The sequence below is a fragment of the Spermophilus citellus genome (assembly GCF_964194105.1).
Source record: "Spermophilus citellus genome assembly, chromosome: 3".
NCBI lineage: Eukaryota > Metazoa > Chordata > Mammalia > Rodentia > Sciuridae > Spermophilus > Spermophilus citellus.
The window spans coordinates 202,091,781-202,117,500 of record NC_138184.1 but is presented as its reverse complement, the minus strand read 5'-3'; the positions used below and the strand labels follow the sequence as shown (position 1 = coordinate 202,117,500).

The following is a 25,720-nucleotide window of genomic DNA, read 5'->3' as shown; positions in this document are numbered from 1 at the left end:
GTAACTTGGGATTCAAGTAGTGAGAATACTGCTTCTCTGCTAGCGATATTCCTGCCCCTGTGAATATCGCTATGCAGGAAGCACCTTGCCTGTCCAGGGCTCCAGGCCCTAGCATCAGAGTAGGTCTCCTAACTACTCACCCATGCAGGACTACTGGGTACTAGAGCGAGACCATTGGCAGCAGCAGCACCTGCAAAGAACTTTTGGCCACTGGCCCGAGCAGAAATCACAGATGCTGCTGGCACACAGGACACGCAGTAGCTTCTCATGAGTAGGAACTCTGGCAGTCACTCCCATGTGGACCCCCGCATCTACCAATGTGGGGCTATCCTAGTCGCCGCCACCTTAGGACTCTGCAGCAGCAGACATAGTCCCCTACTTGCAGAAGCCTGCCTGCGCCTGCGAACATCACACAGGCTCTGAAGTCAGCCAACTGCCACATGACAGACGCCACAGAACTTGTCTCTGAACTCATTGTCCAACTCCATCGCTCAGCTCCCCTGACCCGATCTGACACCCCATCATTGAAAGAAGGTACCTCCATCTTCGCCACCTTCATCACAGTCTTCAGCAGGGGCAATTCCCAATTTAGAACTCCAGATGGCCAGGTACCCTGTTTCTAACTCCTTCTCCCCAGCATCTGCTACCCCGGCATGGTGACACCCCAGTTACCTGCAACATCCTGAGAGCAGAATACCAGCTAATAACAGACAATCCCACCCATTGGATGAGAAGAGAAGCAGAAAAGATACCGATCTCCAACCAAAACAATCCCTGTTTCTTCCTTCAAGATTTTTTTTTCTTCTCCCTCTCTATTCTCCTATCCTCACATCCCCAACATATATGAAATCAAGTACTTTGCATGAACTGGGACTTTGAGAACTAGGATTCTGAACAGTATATTATAGTTGTGTTATATATTCTTTTTTTTTCTTTTTTCCCCACCAATTTCTACTATTTTCACGGTTTTTTATTTTTCTTAATATATATGTGTGTTTGTATTAAGTACTCTACTGTCTTCCTACTTACTTGTCTACCCCAAATTACTTCCCCTTCCTTCTCCTGCTACTAATCTTCCTCTTTCGATTTCTCTTTCACACTTCCTAAGATAAAATAACTCTATATCTTTACCTCTTACCTCCTCAGCATATCATTCTACTCCTCACCCCTGGTTCTTTGTCCACCATCAGAATCTATAAACCCTTTTAGAAACTTACAGAGTATACTGCAGATAATAATTGAATTCACCACTTCTGTACATTGTGACCAAACTATAAACATCTTAAGAGCAAACATTTGTTTTTAGGGTGCATATTATTTATATTAGGATATCTGTTAACATTGTCCTTCACCTTAAAGGAGAGGTATTGGATTCCTATCGCGGCACTAAAAGCCTATAGGGTAAAAATGGTAACCATTTTTGGATCCACAGTTCTAGAAGGGAAGACACACAAGCAATATGAAAAGACAAAGGAAGAAAGTGCCCCAAACAATTCAAGATAACCCACTATTAGAATCCATGGCCAGGGGCTGGGGTTGTAGTTCAGTGGTAGAGTGCTTGCCCAGCATGTGTGAGGCACTGGGTTCTATCCTCAGCACCACATAAAAATAAATAAATAAAATAAAGGTCTATCAACAAATAAAAAGATTAAAAAAAAAAAAAAGAATCTATGGCCAGCACAGCATAAGAAATGATGGAGAAGGAGTTCAGGATGTATATAATGAAAATGTTCCACAAATAAAAAAAAAAAAAAAGATATAAGAAAGCAAATACAAGCAGCAAAAGATCATTTTGTCCATGAGCTACAAAAACAAATACAGGAAGAAAAAGATTACTTCAATAGGGAGACAGAGGCTCTAAAACAAACAAACAAAAATAAAAGAAACAGGGCTGGGGATGTGGCTCAAGTGGTAGCGCGCTCGCCTGGCATGCGTGCAGCCCGGGTTCGATCCTCAGCACCACATACAAACAAAGATGTTGTGTCCGCCCAAAAACTAAAAAATAAATATTAAAAATCCTTTCTCTCTCTCTCTCTCTCTCTCTTTAAAAAAAAAAAAAAAGAAACAATAAACCAAATTAAAAGTTCAACTGAAAACATCACTAATAGATTAGACCACTTGGAAGAAAGGACTTCAGACAATGAAAACAAAATATATAATCTTGAAAAGAATATAGACTAGGGCTGGGATGTGGCTCAATTGGTAGCGCGCTCGCCTTGCATGCGTGCAGCCCGGGTTCGATCCTCAGCACCACATACAAACAAAGATGTTGTGTCCGCCGAAAAACTAAAATAAATAAATAAATACTTAAAAAAAAAAAGAATGTAGACTACACAGTGAAAATGGTAAGAAACCATAAGCAGAACATCAAGAAATATAGGATAGCATGAAAAGACTAAACTAAAGAGTTACCGGAATAGAGGAAGGCATAGAGTTCCAAACCAAAGGAATGAGCAATCTATTTCATTAAATAATATCAGAAAATTTTCCAAACATGAAGAATGAATTGGAAAACCAAATTCAGGAGGCTTACAGGATGCCAAATGTACAAAATAACAAGAGATCCACACCAAGATGCATTATAATAAAAATGCCTAAAATACAGAATAAGGAGAAAATATTGAAAGCCACAAGACAAAGGAATCAGATTACATATAGGGGGAAACCAATTAGATTATGTGCAGATTTTTCAACCCAGACCCTGAAAGCTAGAAGATCCTGGAATAATATATATCAAGCTCTGAAATAAATGGATGCCAACCAAGAATCTTATATCCAGAAAAATTAAGCTATAGATTTGATGATAAAATAAAAACCTTCCATGATAAACAAAAGTTAAAAGAATTAAAACTCGAAAGCCTGCAGTACAGAACATCCTCGGCAAAATATTCTATGAAGAGGAACTGAAAAACAACAGTGAAAATCAGCAAAGGGAGGTTATTACACTAAAGGAAAAAACTAATCAAAGGAGTAACCAAGTCAAGTTAAATACCAAAAATAAACAAAAATGGCTGGGAGTACAAATCATGTCTCAATAATAACCCTCTGGACGACCTTCCCCGATAGAGGAGGACTGTTCTTCGGTTAAGGGTATACGAGTAGCTGCGCTCCCCTGCTAGAACCTCCAAACAAGCTCTCAATAATAACCCTGAATCTTAATGGCCTAAACTCACCAATCAAAAGACACAGACTGGCAGATTGGATTAAAAAAAAAAAAGACCCATCAATATGCTGCTTCCAAAAGACTCATAGGAAAAGACATCCACAGACTGAAGGTGAAAGGTTGGGGAAAAAAATCACACCACTCACATGGACTGCGGAAGCAAGCAGGGGTTTCTATCCTCACATAAAATAAAGTAGACTTTAAGCCAAAGTTAATTAAAAGGGATCAAGAAAGATATTTCATACTGTTTACAGGAAACATTCATCAACAAGTCACAGCAATAATAAATTTATATGCCCCAAACAACAGAGCATCTTCGTTCATCAAACAAAGTCTTCTCAGGTTCAAGAGTCCTAGACCACAACACAATAATTCTGGACAACTTTAACACACCTCTTTTACCACTGGATAGATCATCCAAACAAAAGCTGAAAAAAGAAACTGTAGAGCTCAATAACACAATCAATAACTTAGACTTAACTGACATATATAGAATATTACATCTTTCAATGAATGAATACTCTTCTTCTCAGCAGCACATGAATCCTGCTCTAAAATAGGCCATATATTATGCCACAAAACAAGTCTTAGCAAATATAAAAAAGTAGAGATACTAGCCTGCATTCTACCAGACCATAATGGAATGAATGATAAAATAAAAAATAAAAGCTACTCTAATACCTGGAGACTACATAATATGCTACTGAATGAACAATGGGTTGCAAATGACATCAAAGAGATTAAAAAATTCTTAGAGGCGAAAGAAAACCAGATACAACATATCAAAAACTTTGGAACACTATGAGGGCAGTCCTAAGAGGAAAGTTCATTGCATGGAGTTCATTCTTTAAAAGAAGAAAAGTCAAAAAATAAATGACTTAACATTAAATCTCAAAGCCCTAGAAAAAGAAGAACAAATCAACACCCAAAGCAGTAGAAGACAGAAAATAATTAAAAGCAGAGCTGAAATCAATGAAATTGAAACAAAAGAAACAACTGAAAAATTGACAAAACAAAAAGTTTTGGTTCTTTGAAAAAATAAATAAAATTGACAAACCCTTAACCATGCTAATGAAGAGAAGGAGAAAGAAAACTACTAACATTCGTGATGAAAAAGGAAATATCACAACAGACACTATAGAAATACAGAAGATAATTAGAAATTATTTTGAAAACTTGTACTTCCATATAATAGAAAATATCAAAGCTTGACAAATTTCTAGAGTCATATGATTTGCAAAATTGAAAGGATGATATACACAATTTAAACAGATTAATTTCAAGTGACAAAGTAGAAGACACCATCAGAAGCCTTCAAACCAAGAAAAGCCCAGGACCAGATGGATAAACAGCCGAGTTCTACAAGACCTTTAAAGAAGAACTAATACCAATACTCTTCACGAAACAGAAAAAGAGGCAGAACTTCCAAACTCATTCTATGAGGCCAATATCACCCTGATTCCAAAACCAGGCACAGACACATCAAAGAAAGAAAACTTTAGACCAATATCTCTACTGAACATAAATGCAAAAATTCTCAATAAAATTCTGGCAAATCAAATACAAAAACATATCTAAAAGATATTCCACTATGATCAAATGGGGTTCATCCCAGGGATGCAGGGTTGGTTCAACATACAGAAATCAATAAATGTAATTCATTACATCAATAGACTTAAAGATAAGAACCATATGATGTTGAGAGCCATAGCCGAAGGGACCCCAGCAAACTTCCAGCTGCCAGCTGATGATTGGCTCAAGGGGGCCCCAGCAAACTTCCAGCTGCTAGCTGATTGGCTGGGTCGCATGGGCGGAGCCAAAAGAGTCCCCCAATGAGCAGCTCTGTGGTCTGAAAGGGCGGGGAAACAGCCCAATGAGCATCACCGCAGAGGAGTCAATCAGCTAGCAGCTGGAAGTTTGCTGGGGCTGCTGTGAGCCAATCATCAGCTGGCAGCTGGAAGTTTGCTGACAGCTGGAAGTTTGCTGGGGCCCCTTCGGCTGTGGCTCTCAACAATATGATCATCTCAATTATTGCAGAAAAAGCACTCAACAAAATACAGCAGCCCTTCATGTTCAAAACACTAGAAAAACTAGGGATAACAGGAACATATTGCAACATTGTAAAGGCTATCTGTGCTAAGCTCGAGCCCAACATCATCCTAAATGGAGAAAACTGAAAGCATTACCTCTGAAAACTGGAACAAGACAGGGATGCTCTTTCACCAGTTCTATTTAACATAGTTCTTGAAAGATGTTATATAGCAATTAGATGAAAGAAATTAAAGGGATACACATAGGAAAATAAGAACTCAAATAGGCACTATTTGCTGACTATATGATTCTATACCAGAAGGTCCTCCCAAAAATCTACCAGAAAACTTACAGAATTAGTAAATGAATTCAGCAAATTGGCAGGATTCAAAATCAACCCATAAATCAAAGGCATTTCTGTATAACAGTGACAAATCCTCTGAAAAGGAAACGAAGAAAACTACCCCATTTACAATAGCCTCAATAAAATAAAATAAAATACTTGGGAATCAACCAAACAAAAGAGGTGAAAGACCTCTACAATGGAAATTACAGAACACTAAAGAAAGAAATTAAAGAAGACCTCAGAAGATGGAAAGATCTACTTTGTTCTTGTACAGGCAGAATTAATATTGTCAAAATGACCATACTACCAAAAGCATTATACAGATTTAGTGCAATTCCAATCAAAATCCCAATGACATTCTTCATAGAAATAGAAAACGCAGTCATAAAGTTCATCTGGAAAAAATAAGAGACCCAGAATAGCTAAAGCAATCCTTAGCAAGAAGAGTGAAGCAGATGGCATCACTATACCAGACCTTAAACTATACTACAGAGCAACAGTAACAAAACAGCATAGTATTGGCACAAAATAGACTGGTAGACCAATGGTACAGAATAGAGGATACAGTTATCTTTATTAGACAAAGGCATAAACATAAAAATGTAAAAACATACATTAGAGAAAAGATAGCCTCTTCAACAAATGGTGCTGGGAAAACTGGAAATCCATATGAACAAGATAAAATTAAACAGCTATATCTCACCATGCACAAAACTCAACTCAAAGTGGATCAAGGAATTAAACCAGAGACATGTGTCAAATAGAATAAAAAGTAGGCCTAAATCTCCATTATATCGGATTAGGCCCCTACTTCCTTAATAAGATTCGTATACCGCAAGAATTAAAATAAAGAATTAATAAATGGGATGAACTCAAACAAAAGTTTCTTCTCAGCAAAAGAAACAATCTGTGAGGTGAATAGAGAGCCTACATTTTGGGAGCAAATCTTTACCCCTCACATATCAGATAGAGCACTAATCTCTAGGGTATATAAAGAACTCAAAAAGCTAAACACCAAAAAAAAAAAAAAAAAACCCAAAACAAAGCAAAACAAACAAACAAACAAAACCCAATCAATAAATGGACCAAGGAACTGAACAGACACTTCTCGAAGGTGATATGCAACCAATGAACAAATATATGAAAAAATGTTCAACATCTCTAGCAATTAGAGAAATGCAAATCAAAATCATTCTAAGATTTCATCTCACTCCAGTCAGAATGGCAGCTATTAAGAATACAAACAACGGTAAGTGTTGGCAAGGATGTGGGGAAAAAGACACACTCACACATTGCTGGTGAGACTAAAAAATGGTACAGCCAATATGAAAAGCAGTATGGCGAATCCTTGGAAAACTTGGAATGGAACCACCTTTGAACCAGCTATCCTACTCTTTGATCTATTCCCAAAGGACTTAAAAACAGCATACTACAGGGATACAGCCACATCAATGTTTATTGTAGCACAATTCACAATAGCTAAACTGTGGAACCAACCTAGATGCCCTTCAGTAGATGAATGGATAAAAAAAATGTGATATATATATATATATATACACACACACACACACACACACAATGGAATATTACTCAGCAATAAAAGAGGATAAAATTATGCTAAGTGAAGTTAGTCAATCCCAAAAAACCAAATGCCAAATGTTTTCTCTGATGTAAGGAAGCTGATTCATAGTGGGGTTGGGAGGAGGAACATGGGAAGATTAGACCAACTCTAGATAGGGAAAAGGGGAGGGAGGGCAAGCGAGGGGAAAAGGGGTGTAAAAAAGATGGTGGAATGAGATGGACATTATTACCCTAAATACATGTATGAAGACACAAATGGTGTGAATATGTTTTGTGTACAACCAAAGATATGAAAAATTGTGTTCTATATGTGTAATATGAATTGTAATGCATTCTGCTGTCATATATAACAAATTAGAATAAAAAATTAAAAGAAAAAAAAAAACCAGAGATGGGAAGACCATTCTAAACTAGGAATCTAATGATAAGGTCAAATACAAAGTATGATCCTTGACAGATCGTTCCGGTGAGAGGCTATAAAAGACTTTTTGAAACAATTAGGAAAAATATTAATTTGGATATTAGCTGTTATTATGGAAATATTTTATTAGGTTGAAAATGGTATTGTGGTATGTAGGTATGTCCTTTAGGAAATGAACACTAAAATAAGTAGGAATGTGTCATGATATCTACAACTCAATTTAAAATGGTTCACAAAGGAAAAAGAGATAAAGGAAATGTGGCAAAAAATTTAACAATTAGTCAAATAGATAGAATATAATGTGAACTGTAATCACTTTTCAACTTATGTAGTTTTTAAAAAATTTCTCGAGATAAAATGTTGAAAGACTCATGGAGAGCTTATTTTCTGGTATAAACTGACAAGAAAATTAGGAGAGTCTGAGCAGATACCAACATATACAATTCCCTATGTTAAATGAGTGTTAATCAACCTCTGTTCTTTTCTAGTGAAATCAAGCTGTTTTCATTCTAAGAGAATGATGCTAACCAATAAATATAATTCTTCATTTTTTCAGATGATACAAATAGGAATTTCTCAATTATACAATGAGTGAAAGGACAAAAATATTTTAACAGATGATCATGATATTCTGTATTTGCCGTAAGAATTTACTAAGCACTGCTTTTTCACTTGAGTCCACTTTATTTTATAGTTTAATTATGCATTTGTTTATCATCCAATATTATCATTAATGCTCCTTCTATCAACTTTTAAAATATTACATGACTGGAGAAGGTAGATTGGGTATACTTAGATTACTTAGATTACTTTATGAAACTAGGGGCTAGGGTTGTAGCTCAGCAGTAGAGCGCTCGTCTAGCATGTATGAGGCAACTGGGTTCAATCCTCAGCACCACATAAAAATTAAATAAATAAAATGAAAGGTATTGTGTCCAACTACAACTAAAATATATTTAAAATATTATGGAACTAATATGCTTTTAAAAATTATAGTAGTATACCCAACATAAAGTTTGTCATTTTACCAAAAAAAGTGAATAATTAAATGGCATTAATTACATTCAAAATTCATGCTACTATCACCAACTGCACAGCTTTTACATTAACAGAAACTCTATAACCATTAAGATGAAGTGGAGCCAGGCACGGTGGCACATGCCTGTAATCCCAGTGGCTCAGGAGGCTGAGGCAGGAGGATAGTGAGTTCAAAGCCAGCTTCAGCAACAGTGAGGCGCTAAGCAACTCAGTGAGACCTTGTCTCAAAATAAAATACAAACAGGGCTGGGGATATGGCTCAGTGATTAAGTGCCCCTGAATTCAATCCCCAGTACCCCTCTTCTCCCTCCCCAAAAAAGAATGAGCAGAGCTGGAGGTATAGCTCAGTGGCAGAGTATATGTTAGCATGTACAAGGTCCTGGGTTTGATCCCTAGCACCCCAAAAGAAACAAACCAAAACCAACCAAACAAACCAAAACCACCGCTCCCCAGCAAAACCAAACCAAACCAAACAAAAACCCTCCCCAGCTCCTCCACTGATACTTTTAGTAAGCTCTGATCTACTTTCTATTTATGAATTTGCCTTTTCTAGATAATACAATGTAAGTGGAATCATACAATAGTAGTGTTTTGTGTCTGGCTTATTTTACTTAATATAATGGTTTCAAGATTCATCCCTGTTGTGGCAAATATTGAACTTAATCCCTTTTTTAACACCAAATAATATTCCATTTTATGTATATACTACATTTTATTTGAATACTCATCTACTGGATACTTAGTTTGTTTTCACCTTTTTAGCTATTATATATAAGGCTGCAATGAATAATGGCATATAAATATGTTTGTTTTCAATTCTTTCACATTTTATACCTAGGAGAGCCTATGGTAATTCATGCTTCAATTTTTGACGAATCACCAAACTCTTTTCCATGTGGCTATAGTATTTTATGTTCTATCTGCCACATACAAGGGTTACAATTTCCCCATTGTTCAAGAACCATATGTTGAAGAGACTATTTTGGCACCCTTGTCAAAAAACAATTGGTCACACGTGTATGGGCTTATTTCTGAACTCTCAATTCTATTCCATTAGTTTAATATCCTAGAATACTACCAAAATGTTTTGAACTTTGTAGCAGTATGGTTTAAAATTGGGAAAGGTGAATCTCCTAAGTTTATTCTTCTCTCTTCAAGATTGCTTTGTCTATTTGAGGTCCTTTGTAATTACATATGAATTTAAAAGTCATCCTTTAAATTCTGTAAAAAAGGCTTTGAAATTTTATTATGGGTTGTATTAAACCTGTAGATAACTATGCTAGTATTGACAGTTCAACAATATTAAATATTCCTCTCCTTGAACATGGGGATCTTTCTAGATATTCAGGTGTGTCTTAGTTTTTCAACATTGTTTTTTTATTTTCAGTGTTCTTTCCTGTAACTCTTTCAAAATTTACATAACTGATTAGCCCTTTTTAAAATTCATACTTCCTAACTATTCCTCCCACCAAAATTATTTTTTATATAAACTGTTTCATCCAATTGCTATTTTATTAATTATTTTTTGGTGTGTGGGGGGGGTTGCTTTCCTCTTTCTTTTTACAAGAAAAACAATTAAAAAAATCTTTAAGATAATGGAATAGAAAGGAAAAAACTACTAACCAAGAGGCCATTTTTAAAAAATATTTTTTAGTTGTCAATGGACCTATATTTTATTTATTTATATGTGGTGCTAAGAATCAAACCCATTGCCTCACACATGCTAGGCAAGTGCTCTACTACTGAGCCACACAACCTTAGCCCTAACCAAGTGTTTTGTAAGTAGACAAATGAAACTCTATTAATCACCACAAAGATATAAGGACTGAATATAAAAACAGAAGTAAAACTCTTTGGTACAGGAATAGTGCAATTTCTGCATGTAGTGCCTATAACAGGAACCTAATAGATTTTGTGTATTTAAATGACCATAAAAAGATTTCCAAACAAACCTTTTTTTCAACTTCCAAAGGAAGTCTCACATCTCTTCTTAGGAAAAGCTGTGGTGATTCTCTTTGGGGATCCAAATTAGTCAATTCAGCAAGTATTTCTGGCCAGTCACGAACATGTTGCAAAGGTTTATGATAAGGCTTGAGCTGAAGGCCTGAAAAACATCTTTCCTTTTATAAATGATAATGTAAAAAAAATTATTATGCCAATGCATATAAAAATTTTATTCTAAACTATGGGCACTTAAGTACTGAATATATATAAATTAAAAGTCTAAATTTAAATCACTATTTAATCTTTACTATTACCTAATTTGTAGATAACTGCTTGTTTTTAATATAAGAATAATTCATCTAGCAAATTTATCAAATGTGCGTGAAATTTTTAATTCCATTATAACCTATTTAATTATATCACAATCAATAAAATTTTGTGTCAAAGATACAATTAAACCATTAGGTAACCAACCTTTATCAATTAAATTCTTTACCTATGCAATACTTTGTGTGGGAAAAAACGTATATATATGCATTTATTTATACACACACATTAACTTGCTGTTAACTAGAAAGGTTTGCTGGAAAACTAATGTAAAGAAAAGAACATGTGGATTATTTTGAGAGAGTCAATATAAACAATACATTTAATGGCATTCAAATCAAATGTTGTTGCAGGAGAAGAAAATTTTTGGTTTTTACTAGTTACAAAATGCTTTAAATGAAGGAGGGAAGGGGCCTTAAGGGCTCACCTGTTTCAGCAGTTTGAACACTAATAATTTATACAAAAGAGAATAACATGGTATTACTTAAAATTTAAAGCAAATGATAAATGTTACATTGAAGTTTACCATTTTATTTCCAAAAAGGAATAATGGTGTTTAAACAATAAAATAAAAACTATCTTACTAAGGTTTTCTGAACAGATCCAAATAGTGAAATACTGCTGAGTTTCTTGAGAGAGACGCATTCCTTCCATTATCTGCTGTACTGTGGTATTATTTCCATGTTTCAGTTCTACAGAACGGTATGATCCATCCATTCTATATATTCGAACTTTTTCATACTAGGATAAGGAATGATAATAAATTAGGAAAACTGCTTAAAAATTACCTAACACAGTCCAATAAAACACTTTACTTTTAACTTCTAATCTTTTAGAATAGATTTCTAATACAAAAATATCAGAAAGCTGCTTCAAATGAGAACTTGTTGATAATATTTTAAAACATTTTACTTCCATTATTTATATTTTCTAAATTATTTTCTTCTGAATGTTCTGTCAAATAATTTTGGGCAACTAAAGAAAATGGTTCTTTAAAATTCAAATTCTTCTGGGAGGATATTTCATAGTTGTTAATGTAAAAGGTAAATATATGGGAAATATAGACTTGGTCACTGAACTAAGTTTTAGTCAAGTACTCAATAAGCATAATGGGTCATAAATCATACTAAAGATATGGTAGCAGCAGTAACTTGTACTGAGAAGTCTTTTATAACGAAAGACTCTGAAGGTAAAAGTTGTAGAACAACAAATTTTGGCTAGCTTCCTTCCTTTAATTCAGAAAAACTCAAATAAAAGTGTTACAGGAAGTACCTGATGCTCCCAAGTAACATATAGGCCAAATCATTTTGGACTGAAGTACTTGATTCCTCTTCTTATCCGTTCAAAATATAAAAATTATGCCAGAAATAAAAATGTGTTATAACTATACAGTTAGAAAATTAATTGTAATGAAGTGTAACATAAGGTGTCTCTATTGCTTATCATTTCTTGTCTCTGTCTTATGGTCTTGGAATAGTATTTTGACAAAATGTATATGTGTGGTGAGTCTGTATGTAACATTTCCTAATGGAAGACATTATGTGTTCCTTACCATTTTCAAGAGTATTCCATGGGGTTAGATTCACAGATAAACTAAATAAATACTTATTGACTAGTTGATGGTTAGTATCTAGAAAGGCTCGGGAGTATCAGTTACATCTGTTGGTATAAACCTTTTTATCTGGTTTTTAAGTTTTCAAATAGTTTTTAAATTAATAATAGTTTTATAATCACTATAACTTTTAGGCATAACAATTTCTTCTTATTGTAAATTCCTCTCCATTCTTGCTTTTGTTTTGTTTGTCTATGGTGCTGGGGATGGAACTCCAGGGCTTTGCACATGCTAATCAAGTGCTCTATCAATGAACTATGCCCCAAGCCCTCTTCTCCATCTTAATGTCAATGCTAATTCTAAATTAAACTTTAATCTTTATAATACAATGTGTATTTGTCATTAGATTTATCAGTTTATTTTGGGCATAATTAGATGGGAAGACTAGGTTGAAATAGCAGAAAAATAGAGCCAGGAAATCACCTATTTCAACGTTTGTGAGGGGGAGGAAGTTTTCACTAACTTGCTGAGACTAAATTAATAAATTATGTTCAATGCTGAATTTACAAATATAAAATGTTGTTTAGAAGGGCTAATACAGAAATATTCTTCAATGAATAATCAGAATTATTTTACTCAACACATCAAGTTACATTTGTGCATCATTGAACATTTTAGTTGATGACATACCTAATGCTATATACAATACAGCCTACGTATATAAAAGGCTATATATGATATCTAGGTTTGTGTAAAAATACTTTATGTTGTTCACATAATGATGAAATTGCCTAATGATGCATTTCTCAGAATAAATCCCTGTTTTAGAATGATTATATTGGGGGCTGGGGATATAGCTCAGTTCGCAGAGTGCTTGCCTTGCATGCACAAGATCCTGGGTTCAATCCCTAGCACACACACACACAAAAGATTATACTGGAAATTAGAGATTATACTGGAAATTATGTTTTCTTCTTTTTCTGGTGAAAGAGATTGAACCCAAGGTCTTGTGCTTGCTAAGCATGAACTCTATCACTGACCTACATCCCTAGTCCCCAAATTAGATTAATTATCTTGGAAGTTTTATTCATTTTTCCAGTTCATTTGGTTATATAAAAATAAATATTCAGCCAGGTGCAGTGGCATATGCCTTGTAATCTCAGCAACTCAGGAGGCAGGAAGATCGAGAGTTCAAAGCCAGCCTCATAACTCAGTTTGCCCTAAGCAAATTAGTGTGAGATCCCATTTCAAAATAAAGTATTAAAGGGCTGGAATATGGCTCAGTGTTTGGGCACCTCTGGGTTTAATCTCCAGTACCAAAAAAAAAAAAAAAAAAAGTTCAAATGTTAAGAACGACAACAAATTTAATACATGAGTTTTACAATAGTAAAGAGTCATCTAAGCTTGTATCCTTTCACTCTTGCCACAGGTCCTTAAATTATCTATCAATTTAAAAGCTACGTTTGACTATTGATAAATGTAATCCTTACTGGTTTGTTAATGGCTTCCTTCAACAATTTTGCTGCTTCTTCCCAGTTGTTTTGTTTGTTTTCTTCACAAATATTTAATGGGGATCTTCCTTGTTGGTCTGTTATGTGCTAAAAATGTGGGAGACATTAAAAATAGTTTTCTAAGGGAAAACATTCAATTAATCAGAATTTCATAAAAAAAGATTAATGCAAAGTGTTCAGTAAATATTAAGGCTACATCGTACATATTCTATATCAAACAAGAATTGCCAAAGTTAAAAGACTGAAAGCACTAGTCAATGAGATTATTGATTTTTAAAAGTTCTGATACAGATACAACAGTTTTTGTTATGTTTTTACTTTGCCCTTTAGAAACACTTGTTACTATGTGGATAGACCATCTTTTTTTCTTTCTCAAGACATATTTTGGGAAATAGAATATAAAATGAAAAGTGGTAAAAATTTTATGATTCTGGTAAAGGGTAGTGGTAATGGTTGCACAATAATGTGAGAATGTACTCAATGCCACTGAATTGTGCACTTAAATGTAAATAAAATCATAAATTTTACATGAGGTATATTTTGTCAGGATAAAAAAACATTTAAAATGTATGCTCAAGAGCACAGCTCATACATAAATATTACTTAGTCTATAAAATGAAATTTATTTTTATTTTTTAGCTGACCTTTCAAATGTACAATGGAATATTTCAGTGTCATTACATGTTATTTACTGCTTGGGATGGGGATAAATAGGGAAATAACTTACTCTGTCAACTTCTGGATGGTTTAGGAGAATCTGTACTATTTCAGCATGTCCTCCTCCAGCAGCAAAATGAAGAGGAGAACTCAGCTGTCCATTTAAAAGGTTTGGATTGCACTTTCCTTTCTCTAATAATATACGAGTGGCCTCAACTTTTCCATACCTACAAAAAAAAAAAAAAAAAAAAAAGAAACTTACCTAAAAAAAAAATCATCTGGAATGTTTAAAAAAATCCAAAATTCAGCTAATATCCAAGAAATCTAAGGCTTTTCTAGGACAGATGTAAAGCATTAATGGATTAAAACTCTGACAAAAAATACTCTCAAGGGTTAGGGACTTTTTATTAATTATTTTGGCTCAATTCTATTTCTGATCAATTGAGAGAAAATATAACCAAATATAAAATAAAGAAGGTGATGGAGAAACACTCCATATAAAGTACAAAAGTTATAAATTAGGAAGATATAATTTTTAGTTAAAAATAGGTTAAGAGAAGTTGGGGATACAGTATAGTGGTAGAGCATGTGCTATCATATGCAAGACCCTGAGTTCAATTCCAGCACGAAAAAAGGAAAAAAAAAAAGTTTAGAATCAGAAAGTAAGTCATAAACAATATTATGGGAATGTTTTACATGTAGGCCTGACCATGAATTACAAAAGAGGCCCAAAGACAATCCTATATGTGGGTGCTACATTAAACTATGTGGAAGACACAAAGATACGATACAGAACCCTGCTCTGAAGGGTTTAATTAATCAGGCAAGACATTAACATGGATAAATTACATAATTTATAACTTTTGTACTTTGTACTGTTAGATTTAAGAATTTAGGATAACAACACAAATGGGACTTCACAACTGTCAAATCAAAATGGCATATATTTAATTATTTAAAACATTTGAAAAGATGAATGAGTTTTGTCTTCTCAGGAAGTGTTTTGAAAGAGCAATTTGAACAGATTTGAAATAAGAAAGAACATAAGAAATGTTAAAGGGAGATAAGCAAGGTCTCAGAAGAGTACAAAGCATGTGCCAGACATAGTGAGTCAACATCTTGATTACGGCCAAAGATTTATGAAACATTGCAATCAGAAGCAATGGTGAAAAATAATCTGTTGTTTCGAAAGAAGAGGATGGAAGGAGAGAAGGTGAATGGAAATTTGGTTTTAGATATTTGAAGGAAAACAGTACATTAATTAGAATTGATCTGATTTGCCCTGAACGCTTTTCCCCTTTCACAAACTCTATGGTTTTTCTATACTCTGAATTGTTCACTTGTATCCTATCCCTTCTTATTCATGTGACTTTTGCTGGTGTTCTCTGCTATCAACATGCTCTTCTATTCTTCCTCATTTTGTTCAGATTGAATTCTATTAATCCTTTGAAATGGTTTAGGATAAATTTCTCTATATTCCTAATAATACATTTTAGCACTTTATTTTTGTTACTCTTATGGGACTCACCTCATTTTAACTAATTTCATTCTTATTTATATACTTCTTCTGTTACCCTGGAAGTTCATTAAGGGTAGAGATAATGTCATTGCATTCTCCAAAATGCCTTATGCACAAAAGATGCATGACTAAACTGTTAAGTAGGCAATTGAAAATGCAGGATTGGTTCTCAGAAGAGAGGCAAAGGCTTAGAATATCTATCTAGATTATGTACAATCATTTAACTGAAATGAATTACTATTAAGGTTGGAAGAATAGATAAAATCTTTCCGAGAGAGAAGTTAGAGAAAGATGATCCTCTTAGAACAATAAATGCATTTTGAAACATAGCCTTTCAGGGAAAGTCATAATGCAGGAATAATCCTAGAAGTAATAATAAAAATAATTAATACAAACACGAATTCGAAGAATGAGAAAAATGAAGCTTGAAGTCAGTTAAGTAACTTGTCCAAGTCTCATAGTTACTAGCCAGAGTTAGAATCTGGTTTTCTGAATCTTTGTACTTTCCACGTTCCTATACATGCTTGGATCATAGAATGGAGGCCAATATTTCATTAATAATAGTGATAGATTAACAATAAAATCTTGCATTTATTTTAAGTTTTATTAAAGTCTCATTACACTCCTGCAACTCCAATTTGTTCTTAGAATAAAGGGGCGGTCAACAATATGCAGGGCAGGGAAAGATTAAAAACTCAGAGAAGGTAAAGAATGTTTATGAAGATTGTGACACAGAAAACAAGAGAATGTGGCCCATTCACCTTTGAAGTGGCTTTGAAAGGAAGGAAAGAAACAGGACCGTAGCTAGAATAGGTAGCAAGTTCAAATTAAGGTTCTTTACATGTAGGGACAGAGAATCATGCATGAAGGCAAGAGCAAAGAAAGTTTGAAAAAGAAAATGGTGCCAGGAGCAGTGGCACATGCCTGTAATCCTAGTGGCTTGGGAGGCTGAGGCAGGAGAATCAAGAGTTCAAAGCTAGCCTCAGTAATTTAGCAAGGTGCTATAAGCAACTTAGTGAGACCCTGTCTCTAAACAAAATACAAAATAGGACTGGGGATGCGGCTCAGTGGTTGAATGCCTCCGAGTTCAATCTCTGGTACAGAAAAAAAAAAAAAAAAAAGAAAGAAAAGAAAGGAAATGGTGATTTGAATGGGAAACATTTGCATGCATTATCTTATACAGAAGATGAGAAGATGTATGGAGACAAAAACTTATCATTGGGGTAAAGAAGTACATTTCTGTTTTCACCTTTCTTTGAAAATAGGGGGTAAAAGAGTATAGGGAGTTATGAAAGTTAAGAATGAAAATAGTTAGCATTTACATATTTAGGAGTAGAAAGCTTTAGAATAGTTTGTAGGGGAAGACCAAAAGCATGACAGAATGAATGAAGCAAAGAGAATGAAGCAAAGCTAAGCTACAGTGAAGACCCCAATGAAATCAGATGGATTAATTCATAGTGAGCCATATCATCTCATAGTTCTAAAAATACTTTCTAGCAATGAACTAATGCCTAAAAGTACTATCAGAGAAAGAAGACAGTGATTTGATCCAAAACGGAGAGTCTGGCATAGAAAGGGCAAAGAGGTGACAAAATATGGGCTATGAGACATTTACAAGTGGTGACACATTGAAAATATGGAGTAAAAGTCAATTTAAATAATTTGAGAAAATGATAACTCCATAAATTATGTATTTAGGTGACTGATCACTGATTAAGGAATTTTAACAGCTTTGAACAATCCTAGGGGTGATATAATTAAATGATCCTCAAAAAGAGATACAGAAATTCATAAGGACTGCTAAAAAATTTTCAGGGTGTCTTCGAGGTCAATATTTTCATAATAATAATACAAGATAGTATTTGCCCTTTTCATTCTCATTTACTTCTTAGTATGAAGTTTTCTAGAAGCTGTGTGACATGTTTTGCCACATACTAAAGGCAGAAGCAGATGTAAGAGTCTATTAAATAAAGACAGTAAAGAGATTTGTAAGACTGTAAAACAATGCCACTCTTCTCATTAATTTTTTTATTCTGGAAAATATGGCACTTTTATAAACTTGTATTATGCTAATACATGTTTATTATTTTAAAATGCATTACTAAATATTTAGGCTATTTTTCTGTTTTCATTTTTAATGTAGTAAATAACATTAATTCCACATAAACAAAAAAGAACTCTTTGTTGATTCTATAAGTTTTAAAAGGAAAAATAGGTCCTGAGACCAAAAAGTTTGAAAAGTACTTATCTAATCAAAACCATCATTGGTTTACTTACTTATTTTTGGTACCCGAGTTGAACCTAGGGGCACTTAAACACTGAGCCACATCCCCCAGTCCAATTTCGTAGTTTTTATTTTGAGACAGATTCTTGCTAAGTTGTTGAGGCTGGCTTGAAACTTAAAATCCTTTATCTTCTGCCTCCCAAGTCGCTGAGATTATAGGAGTATGCCAGCATGCCTGGCTTCATTTTATTTTATTCTTTTTCTTTTCTTTTCTTTTCTTTTTTGGTACCAGGGATTGAACCTAGGGGTTCTTAACCACTGAACCATATCCCCAGCCCTTTTTATTTTGAGACATGGTCTCACTAAGTTGCTTAGGGCCTCACTAAGTTGCTGAGGCTGGCCAGGAACTTGTGATCCTCCTACCTCAGAACTCCTGAGCTGCTAGGATTGAAAGCCTGTGCCACCACACTTGGCAAATACCCTCATTTTAAAGATGAGAAAACAGATCAAGAGGAGTAAAACATTGTTTAACCTTATAAAGACTGGACAAGCCCCAGAGTTTAGGCTGTGATAGTTCAGTGTCCCCTCCTAGATCATTGTACTGAATAAGAGTATATTCCAAAATAAATTAATTTAAATTCTTAATTAAATAAACCATTCTTTATTCAAATTCATACCAATCAAATGATGCATCTGATTAAAAGTATTGAAAGGTGACCCATACTATGTCTGGTGATCGGTACTTCTAGGAAAATTAATTTTATCAAATTTTCCTTGGTGTACTCTATTAACAAGAAGCTGAAATTAAAATACTATAGCTTAATAAGTTTTAGAATGAGACACCAACATCTTTACATTTTAACATTTTTTTTCTTCTTGGGGGGGGGTGCTGCAGATTGAACCCAGGGTCTCACGCATACATGCATGCTAATAAGCATATACTCTGCTATTGAGCTATCACCTCAACTACAACAATATTTAATAAAAGCCAACTTTATTAAGTGCTTATTATGTGTCCTCAAAGAACCCTATCTTCATTTTTCTTTTTTGATATAGTGCTAATGACTGAACCTCAGTATGCTAGGCAAGTGCTCTACCACTGAGTTACACCTCAGCCCTGTATTTTCTTTTTTAATCTTAGGGAAAGTATCATTTTGAAGTCCATCTTATACATAAGGAAACAAACCCTTAAAGCAGTTAAGTAACTTGGCAATGGTCATACTTTTAGGAATAACAGATGCGATTGAAACTTAAATACCTTCCAAAATATGTTAAATGCTAGACTAGTGCTTTTATATAACATGTAGTAGAAAACACTACCATTTTTTTTATTAGAGAAGAAAAAAAATCTCCTGCCATAAACTACAATTCACTGCCTTGGCCTTTCCCAATCCCACAGTGTAGTTGTTTGGGGTTTGATCTATATGCTATACCTTTTTTGTTTATCTACAGGTAAAGCATGCAATTTCTTTTAGTATTATTTACATCATCAGTATTTATCAGTAATCTGAGGCAACAACTAGTAGATAACCTAAGCATGATTTAGGGTAACCCTAAATATAAATATAAAAATTTCCCAAACTGAAAACATAAGAGCAAGTTTACCAAATAAAAGAGCTTATTTTTAAGAAAACAGAAAAAAAAATACTTTAAAAGCAACTAAATTTAGATACTTGATCACAAATATTAGAATTAGAGAAATCAAAAGAATTCTGAATTGGAATGAACTCTAGAAATGGTCTAGTTATTGTATTTTACATACAGATAAATGAACTAAGATGCAAATATGTGAAGTTCCTTGCTTAACATTGCACAGCTAAGATATTGTGGACAATTAACGGTTAGTAAGTAGTATGGTACTATACTTTAAACAACAGGTCAAAAATAACTTTCTTATAGAAAAAAATTGTAATATAATCATGTTCTTTTGAGACAATGGGCATTCTGTTAACTACAGCCACCAATATTGAAAACTCAGCCCAGCTAAGGGGAAATAGTATATTATGTGAAAAGAGTAGGACAGTAAGAGCTACATCAGGCAAGTAGTGTTAAGAGCTAACTCCGATTCTTTTCAAACCCCCACATCTAATAAAATGGAAGGTTCTGATTCTAATGAAGGTTTCTGATAACCACCATTTCCCAAAGAATGAAGAGGATAATTTCCTATGTTATTAACACATTCAAACTTTATAATAAGGATAAAATAATACAACATAAACCCAATATAAAACAAAAGACACTGCAAGGTAAATAAGGGACCTTGGGTTCAGCAGTGACATTTACTAGTTATTAACTATCCTACGGTAAGACTTGATGATCCCTATTAACAATGGCAGTACTTTCCCCATGGGTCAGACCTTGCAATTCTGAACAGTAGCACATACACAGTAATCACAAGATCAAAACAGAAAGCTCAGAAGGCAACCATAGTGGAAAAAAGTGTCTGAAATGATAATAGTCTTTTTGATAAGATATATTAATATTTAATACTAAGAATTTATTCTCTCTAGAAAGAAAAGAATAAGTAATTCATTTACCAGCATGCATAATGAATGGGTGCCCAGTGGTCACTATCTAATTGGTTGACTGAAAATCTCTCATTGAGAAGACGGCTTAGTAATTCTGAATCTCCTTCACAGGCACTTCGATGAAGAGGAAAATCATCTACCCACTGTCGTTCTCTAATTATTAAAAAGAAAGTAAAAAAATGCAAACAGCATTGTTTAAATTGAAATTGTTTCAAAACAAATGTGACACACCTATTAAAGCTACATATAACTGAGCAGCTATAAGTAAACTATTAACTAGGTTGCAAAATTATAGCACGTATTATTTTAAACAATATTTTAAGTAATATATTTTTAAGGTTAACAATATGGAGTAAAACCAAAAAAGTACTTGTCTTCTGTGACACTGCTCATGCTTCTCTGCCATTTTTCCTGTTTGGGAATTTGTATTTTTGAGTAGTCTGGAGCTCCTAGACCAAAGTATGGATTTATTACCACTTTATCTACCTAGAAAGTAGAAAACAAAACAAAAAGAAAAACTTAAGAGCTTTTAATAATTGACCTTTATGTATATAAATACAGCATGGATATCATCTTAATGTTTGTTTACAAATAACTATACACACACACACACACACACACACACATACATCTCAGAAAAAAATTACACTTGACATGAAATGACTTTTGAAACCAAAGCCAAAATTCAACTCTTACCCGATTTGTATATTGAAGATCTGATCCAAACAAAGGGTTATAAATACAGGTATCTGCTTTCTCTAGGGCTAACATTTTACTCTTTATTTCTAATGCACTATACCCCATATGTAGTGAGTTTTCTGCCTGGCCTGATTCAGTAGCATATGCAGGGTTTATGACATTAGTTTTTATACGCTCAAGTGGAGAAGGTCGGAATAAAGCTGGAATAAAGTGAGACTGTGCATGACGTTCATCTAACCACCTGGCAAAATAGAAAAAAAGAGGTAGTAAAAACACTTGTTCAAAAATGAAGATGAAACGGTAGACTATTAATTCTGATATGTGATACTTTCTAATATTACACTTGGATTTTTATAATCTTCATTAGTGTTGGCTAAGTACCTCATTTGTTAATAAAACTTTTGTTAATAGACACAAGTAAACAATTTTTAAAAATGTATATGCTATAGTAATGATAAAAACTCCTTTCAAAAAATGAAGTACCTTCAAAATTTACACCACTGAGATGTAGGTGATAAGAGTCCTACTGTTAGAGAAAGACAAAGGGAGAGATTAAATGACTTATATTAATAAGAATATCTAAACACTAAATCCAGTTTTGTTACAGAAGAATCTTAATTCCAAGGTCAGGGCAGTGTTTGTTATTTTTTAATAAAATTAACATGCTCTAAACAGATAAGCCAATCTTGCCTTGGGTGGTTTTCATTTTTATTTTATAATTGAAAAACATACGATTTCTTAATACATATATTATTTTAAAAGTGTCTATATCGGACTAATTTCCAGTATAAACATGTATCTGATTAATTAAAAAATATATTTAATGGTACATCTTACTTATCCAAGGCTATTAACATTCTTGCTGTAAGTGTTGCAAAGTGAGTACTGGATTCACTACAGACTCGCATAATATCCTGTAAGCAGTAAAATATTGGGCATCCTGGAGTATATGTATATTTAGTATTATCTGAAAAAAAAAAAGAATGGTACCATCATAAAAAGGATTATATCTACATTATGAAGTGAGTCATATTATACATTACATCTATGTAATATAAATATTACAAATACTACAATTGGGCAGTATATTTTAGAACTATTATTGACATTTCTTATCCTCAATAACAAAATAGGCTTTGATCATAATCTGTTTATTTCCCAGAATACTTAAATATCTATTTCTATTCTATCTACGGTATATCATTTGAAAAATTCCTGATTTTAACCTAAGTACTTTTAATCTCAATTATACCCTCCCTCCTCACTTTTCCATCCTATTTAAAAAACTGAAATAAAAGCATCACTGGTTAGCCAATAATGCTTGTATACTAACCAATATACAAAGCCAAGAAGATATACATTAATTTGAAATTGAAACATTTTTGTCAAGTCAAAATTTTTTCTATGAACTTAACATGTATTTTATAACAGTATCCCAATAGTAACTATAAATGCAAACTTCTAAGTTCCTCAATAAACTTTCACTTAGCATCTAAAGTAATAAATATAAGATAGAGATTGTACCTTTGACAACTGATGGAACAATAAATAATGATGCTTCTCTGCCCATCTTCTCTCCATCCAGAGGAAATTTCTTCATTAGTACCACTCGTTTTCCTAATCATTTTAAGAAAGGCAGCAAAGATAAAAAAAACAGACTTTTTTTTTTTTTTTTTTTTTTTTTTTTTTGGTGCTGGGGATTAAACCCAGGGCCTTGTACATATGAAGCAAGCACTCTACCAATTGAGCTATATCCCTAGCCCTAAAATAACAGACTTTTAAGTCTGATAAATTAACTCACAAATTAGAAAATAAATCTTTAGGAATTACGGATATAGCTCAGTAGTAGAGCACTTGTCTTAGTTTAGGCAAGGCATAATATCTGTGTTTGATCAAGAACATAATATCTGTGTTTGATCCCATGTACTGCAAATAAAAAAACAAGTTTAAAAAGAAAAGAAAAAAATTTTAAGACAACATAAGAGGAACTGAAATATGCTTAAAAATCAGTTTTATTACATATACTAATAAAAATAATAATTCTGATTATAACAGGATCATCCTGTAGTGAGCTAGTACATTTAAGGTCATAGTTTCACTTACTAGAAGAGAAGTTTCCTATGTATAGCAAGGAAAACTGTTCTGCTAAGGACTGAGAAAGCAGGTCCAACAGCAAGGCATCCTGTAAGGTCAACAAACATACTTCCTCACTCAGCTCTGATAAAGGTGGTAATTTTATTACAGTCTGGGTTCACTGAGGCAGAGTAGTATATGAAAGTTACAAAATCTTAAATGGTAGCTCTTTGTTATTTAAATACTCATCTTCCATCCTCAATATTAACTTTTATTAGAATCTGATTGGGCTACAAACTAATGTTTTGAGTCGTAATCACAATTCTTGAGTCTGTTTACCTTAATTTGGCATTAAGTAGGCCATCACTAATAAACTACTAATCTTATACTCTAAAACCCCTCATTGTCTAGGTTCCTTTGCTATGATATTCATCAAATTTATCAATTTCCGATCTTCTCCCTTCAAGAAATACAATAGCTAGCAATGGGATTACTCTGTGGATAAGTAGTTAAACAGATAAATAATTTCATGTATTCATAAAATATCAGTTAGTGTTTCTAGTTTTTTTAATATTTATTTTTTAGGTGTAGTTGGACACAATACCTTTAATTAATTAATTTATTTTTTATGTGATGCTGAGGATCGAACCCAAGGCCTTGCACATGCTAGGCAAGCATTCTACCGCTGAGCTACAACCCTAGCCACATTATTTCTAGTTCTTAAGGCCTTTTCTATTATAGTCCCCAAAATTATTTTACAAAATGGACACTTGTTCAAAGTATAAATGTTAGATATAGAATAACATTCTAATAAATGTCGAGGCACTATTTGTTTTGTCTTTTTAAAAATATTTTTTTAGTAGTAGAAGAACATAATATCTTTATTTATTTATTTTTATGTGGTGCTGAGGATTGAACTCAGTGCCTCACACGTGTAGAGGCAAGTGATCTACCACTGAGCTATAGCCCCAGCCCCTCTTTTGTCTGTCTTGAGGTCTCCTATTTACTCGATCCTTCCTGCTTTGCTGCTTTCCCAGATCTGGTTCACATTTACTGTTGAACTGCCTATTTTACAAATCATATCTGTAACTATGAGATCTGTTGTGGAAGGAAAAAAAGGCACTGACTTCAAAATGAGATGTGAGGGTTTAGTTCTAATTCCTCAATTAACAGCAACATGCTCTTTATAGGTGACAACTTATATCTGCATTTCCAATTACAGTTGTGAAAATGTCCACATACCAACTCACAGGACCAATTAAAGAATTTCAGGAATAAATGTGGTAGCAAAGCATATAGAGTACTACACAAAATGCAAAGCATACCTACTGCTACTGTAGTTGTTTGTGATTTCCATGTGACACCTATACAATGAATCATTGGGACATAGCACCTGCTTATTAGCATGTGTGAGTTCCTGAGTTTCATCTCCAACACCAAAAACAAATAAACACCCAAACTAATACAAAACAAAACAGAGACCCCCCCAAACCCTTAGACATTTACAAAAGCTCAATTGAAAAGGAGATTAATAGTAAATTCCTCTATTTGTGTTCATTAAAAGCTGCCTGAAAATATATTAGTATATTTTATTGTCTAAATGGGTAAAATTTTACTAGGCATGCTTCATTTATAATTCTTCCTAAGGGAAACTGCCTAGTACTCTGGGTCAGGGGAATTTTTGTTAATACTGACACCTCTCCCATCCCCCTTTTGGGTGAATGAACCTAGTAGCAAAGCTTGGCTTATGCACAGCAAATTATTACTAATCTATTTCAGCTCAAATACCTCACAGACTAAGCAGATTTCTGTCTCATGGATTCAGTCTCAGGATAAATCTTTTTTTTTTTTTTTTTAAGAGAGAATGAGAGAGAGAGAGAGAGAGAGAATTTTTTAATATTTATTATTTTTTAGTTCTCGGCGGACACAACATCTTTGCTGGTATGTGGTGCTGAGGATCGAACCCGGGCCGCACGCATGCCAGGCGAGCGCGCTACCGCTTGAGCCACATCCCCGGCCCCATAAATCTTGATAACTATAATAATTTGGCAATTGTGGAAGATGAAAATTTGACAGAGAAGTCAAAAGACTGGCAAATTTGTGATA

General features: G+C 33.8%; 1 protein-coding gene across 3 annotated transcripts in view; it reads right to left on the bottom strand.

Annotated features, from left to right (window-relative positions):
* Window positions 1–25,720, bottom strand: part of KRIT1 (KRIT1 ankyrin repeat containing) — a 48,630-nt gene that overhangs the window by 10,942 nt on the left and 11,968 nt on the right. For 2 of the 3 annotated variants that reach the window (XM_081288436.1, XM_081288438.1), the window contains 9 exons: window positions 23,066–23,158; window positions 22,379–22,508; window positions 21,539–21,782; window positions 21,213–21,328; window positions 20,852–20,995; window positions 14,642–14,798; window positions 13,894–14,001; window positions 11,436–11,592; window positions 10,533–10,684 (listed from right to left, as the gene is read on the bottom strand). In XM_081288436.1, coding sequence (XP_081144562.1) covers window positions 10,533–10,684; window positions 11,436–11,592; window positions 13,894–14,001; window positions 14,642–14,798; window positions 20,852–20,995; window positions 21,213–21,328; window positions 21,539–21,782; window positions 22,379–22,508; window positions 23,066–23,158 — 1,301 coding nt within the window. Of the gene's footprint in view, window positions 1–10,532; window positions 10,685–11,435; window positions 11,593–13,893; window positions 14,002–14,641; window positions 14,799–20,851; window positions 20,996–21,212; window positions 21,329–21,538; window positions 21,783–22,024; window positions 22,068–22,378; window positions 22,509–23,065; window positions 23,159–25,720 lie in introns of those variants that run through there. The other variant, XM_081288437.1, reaches the window with a different exon arrangement.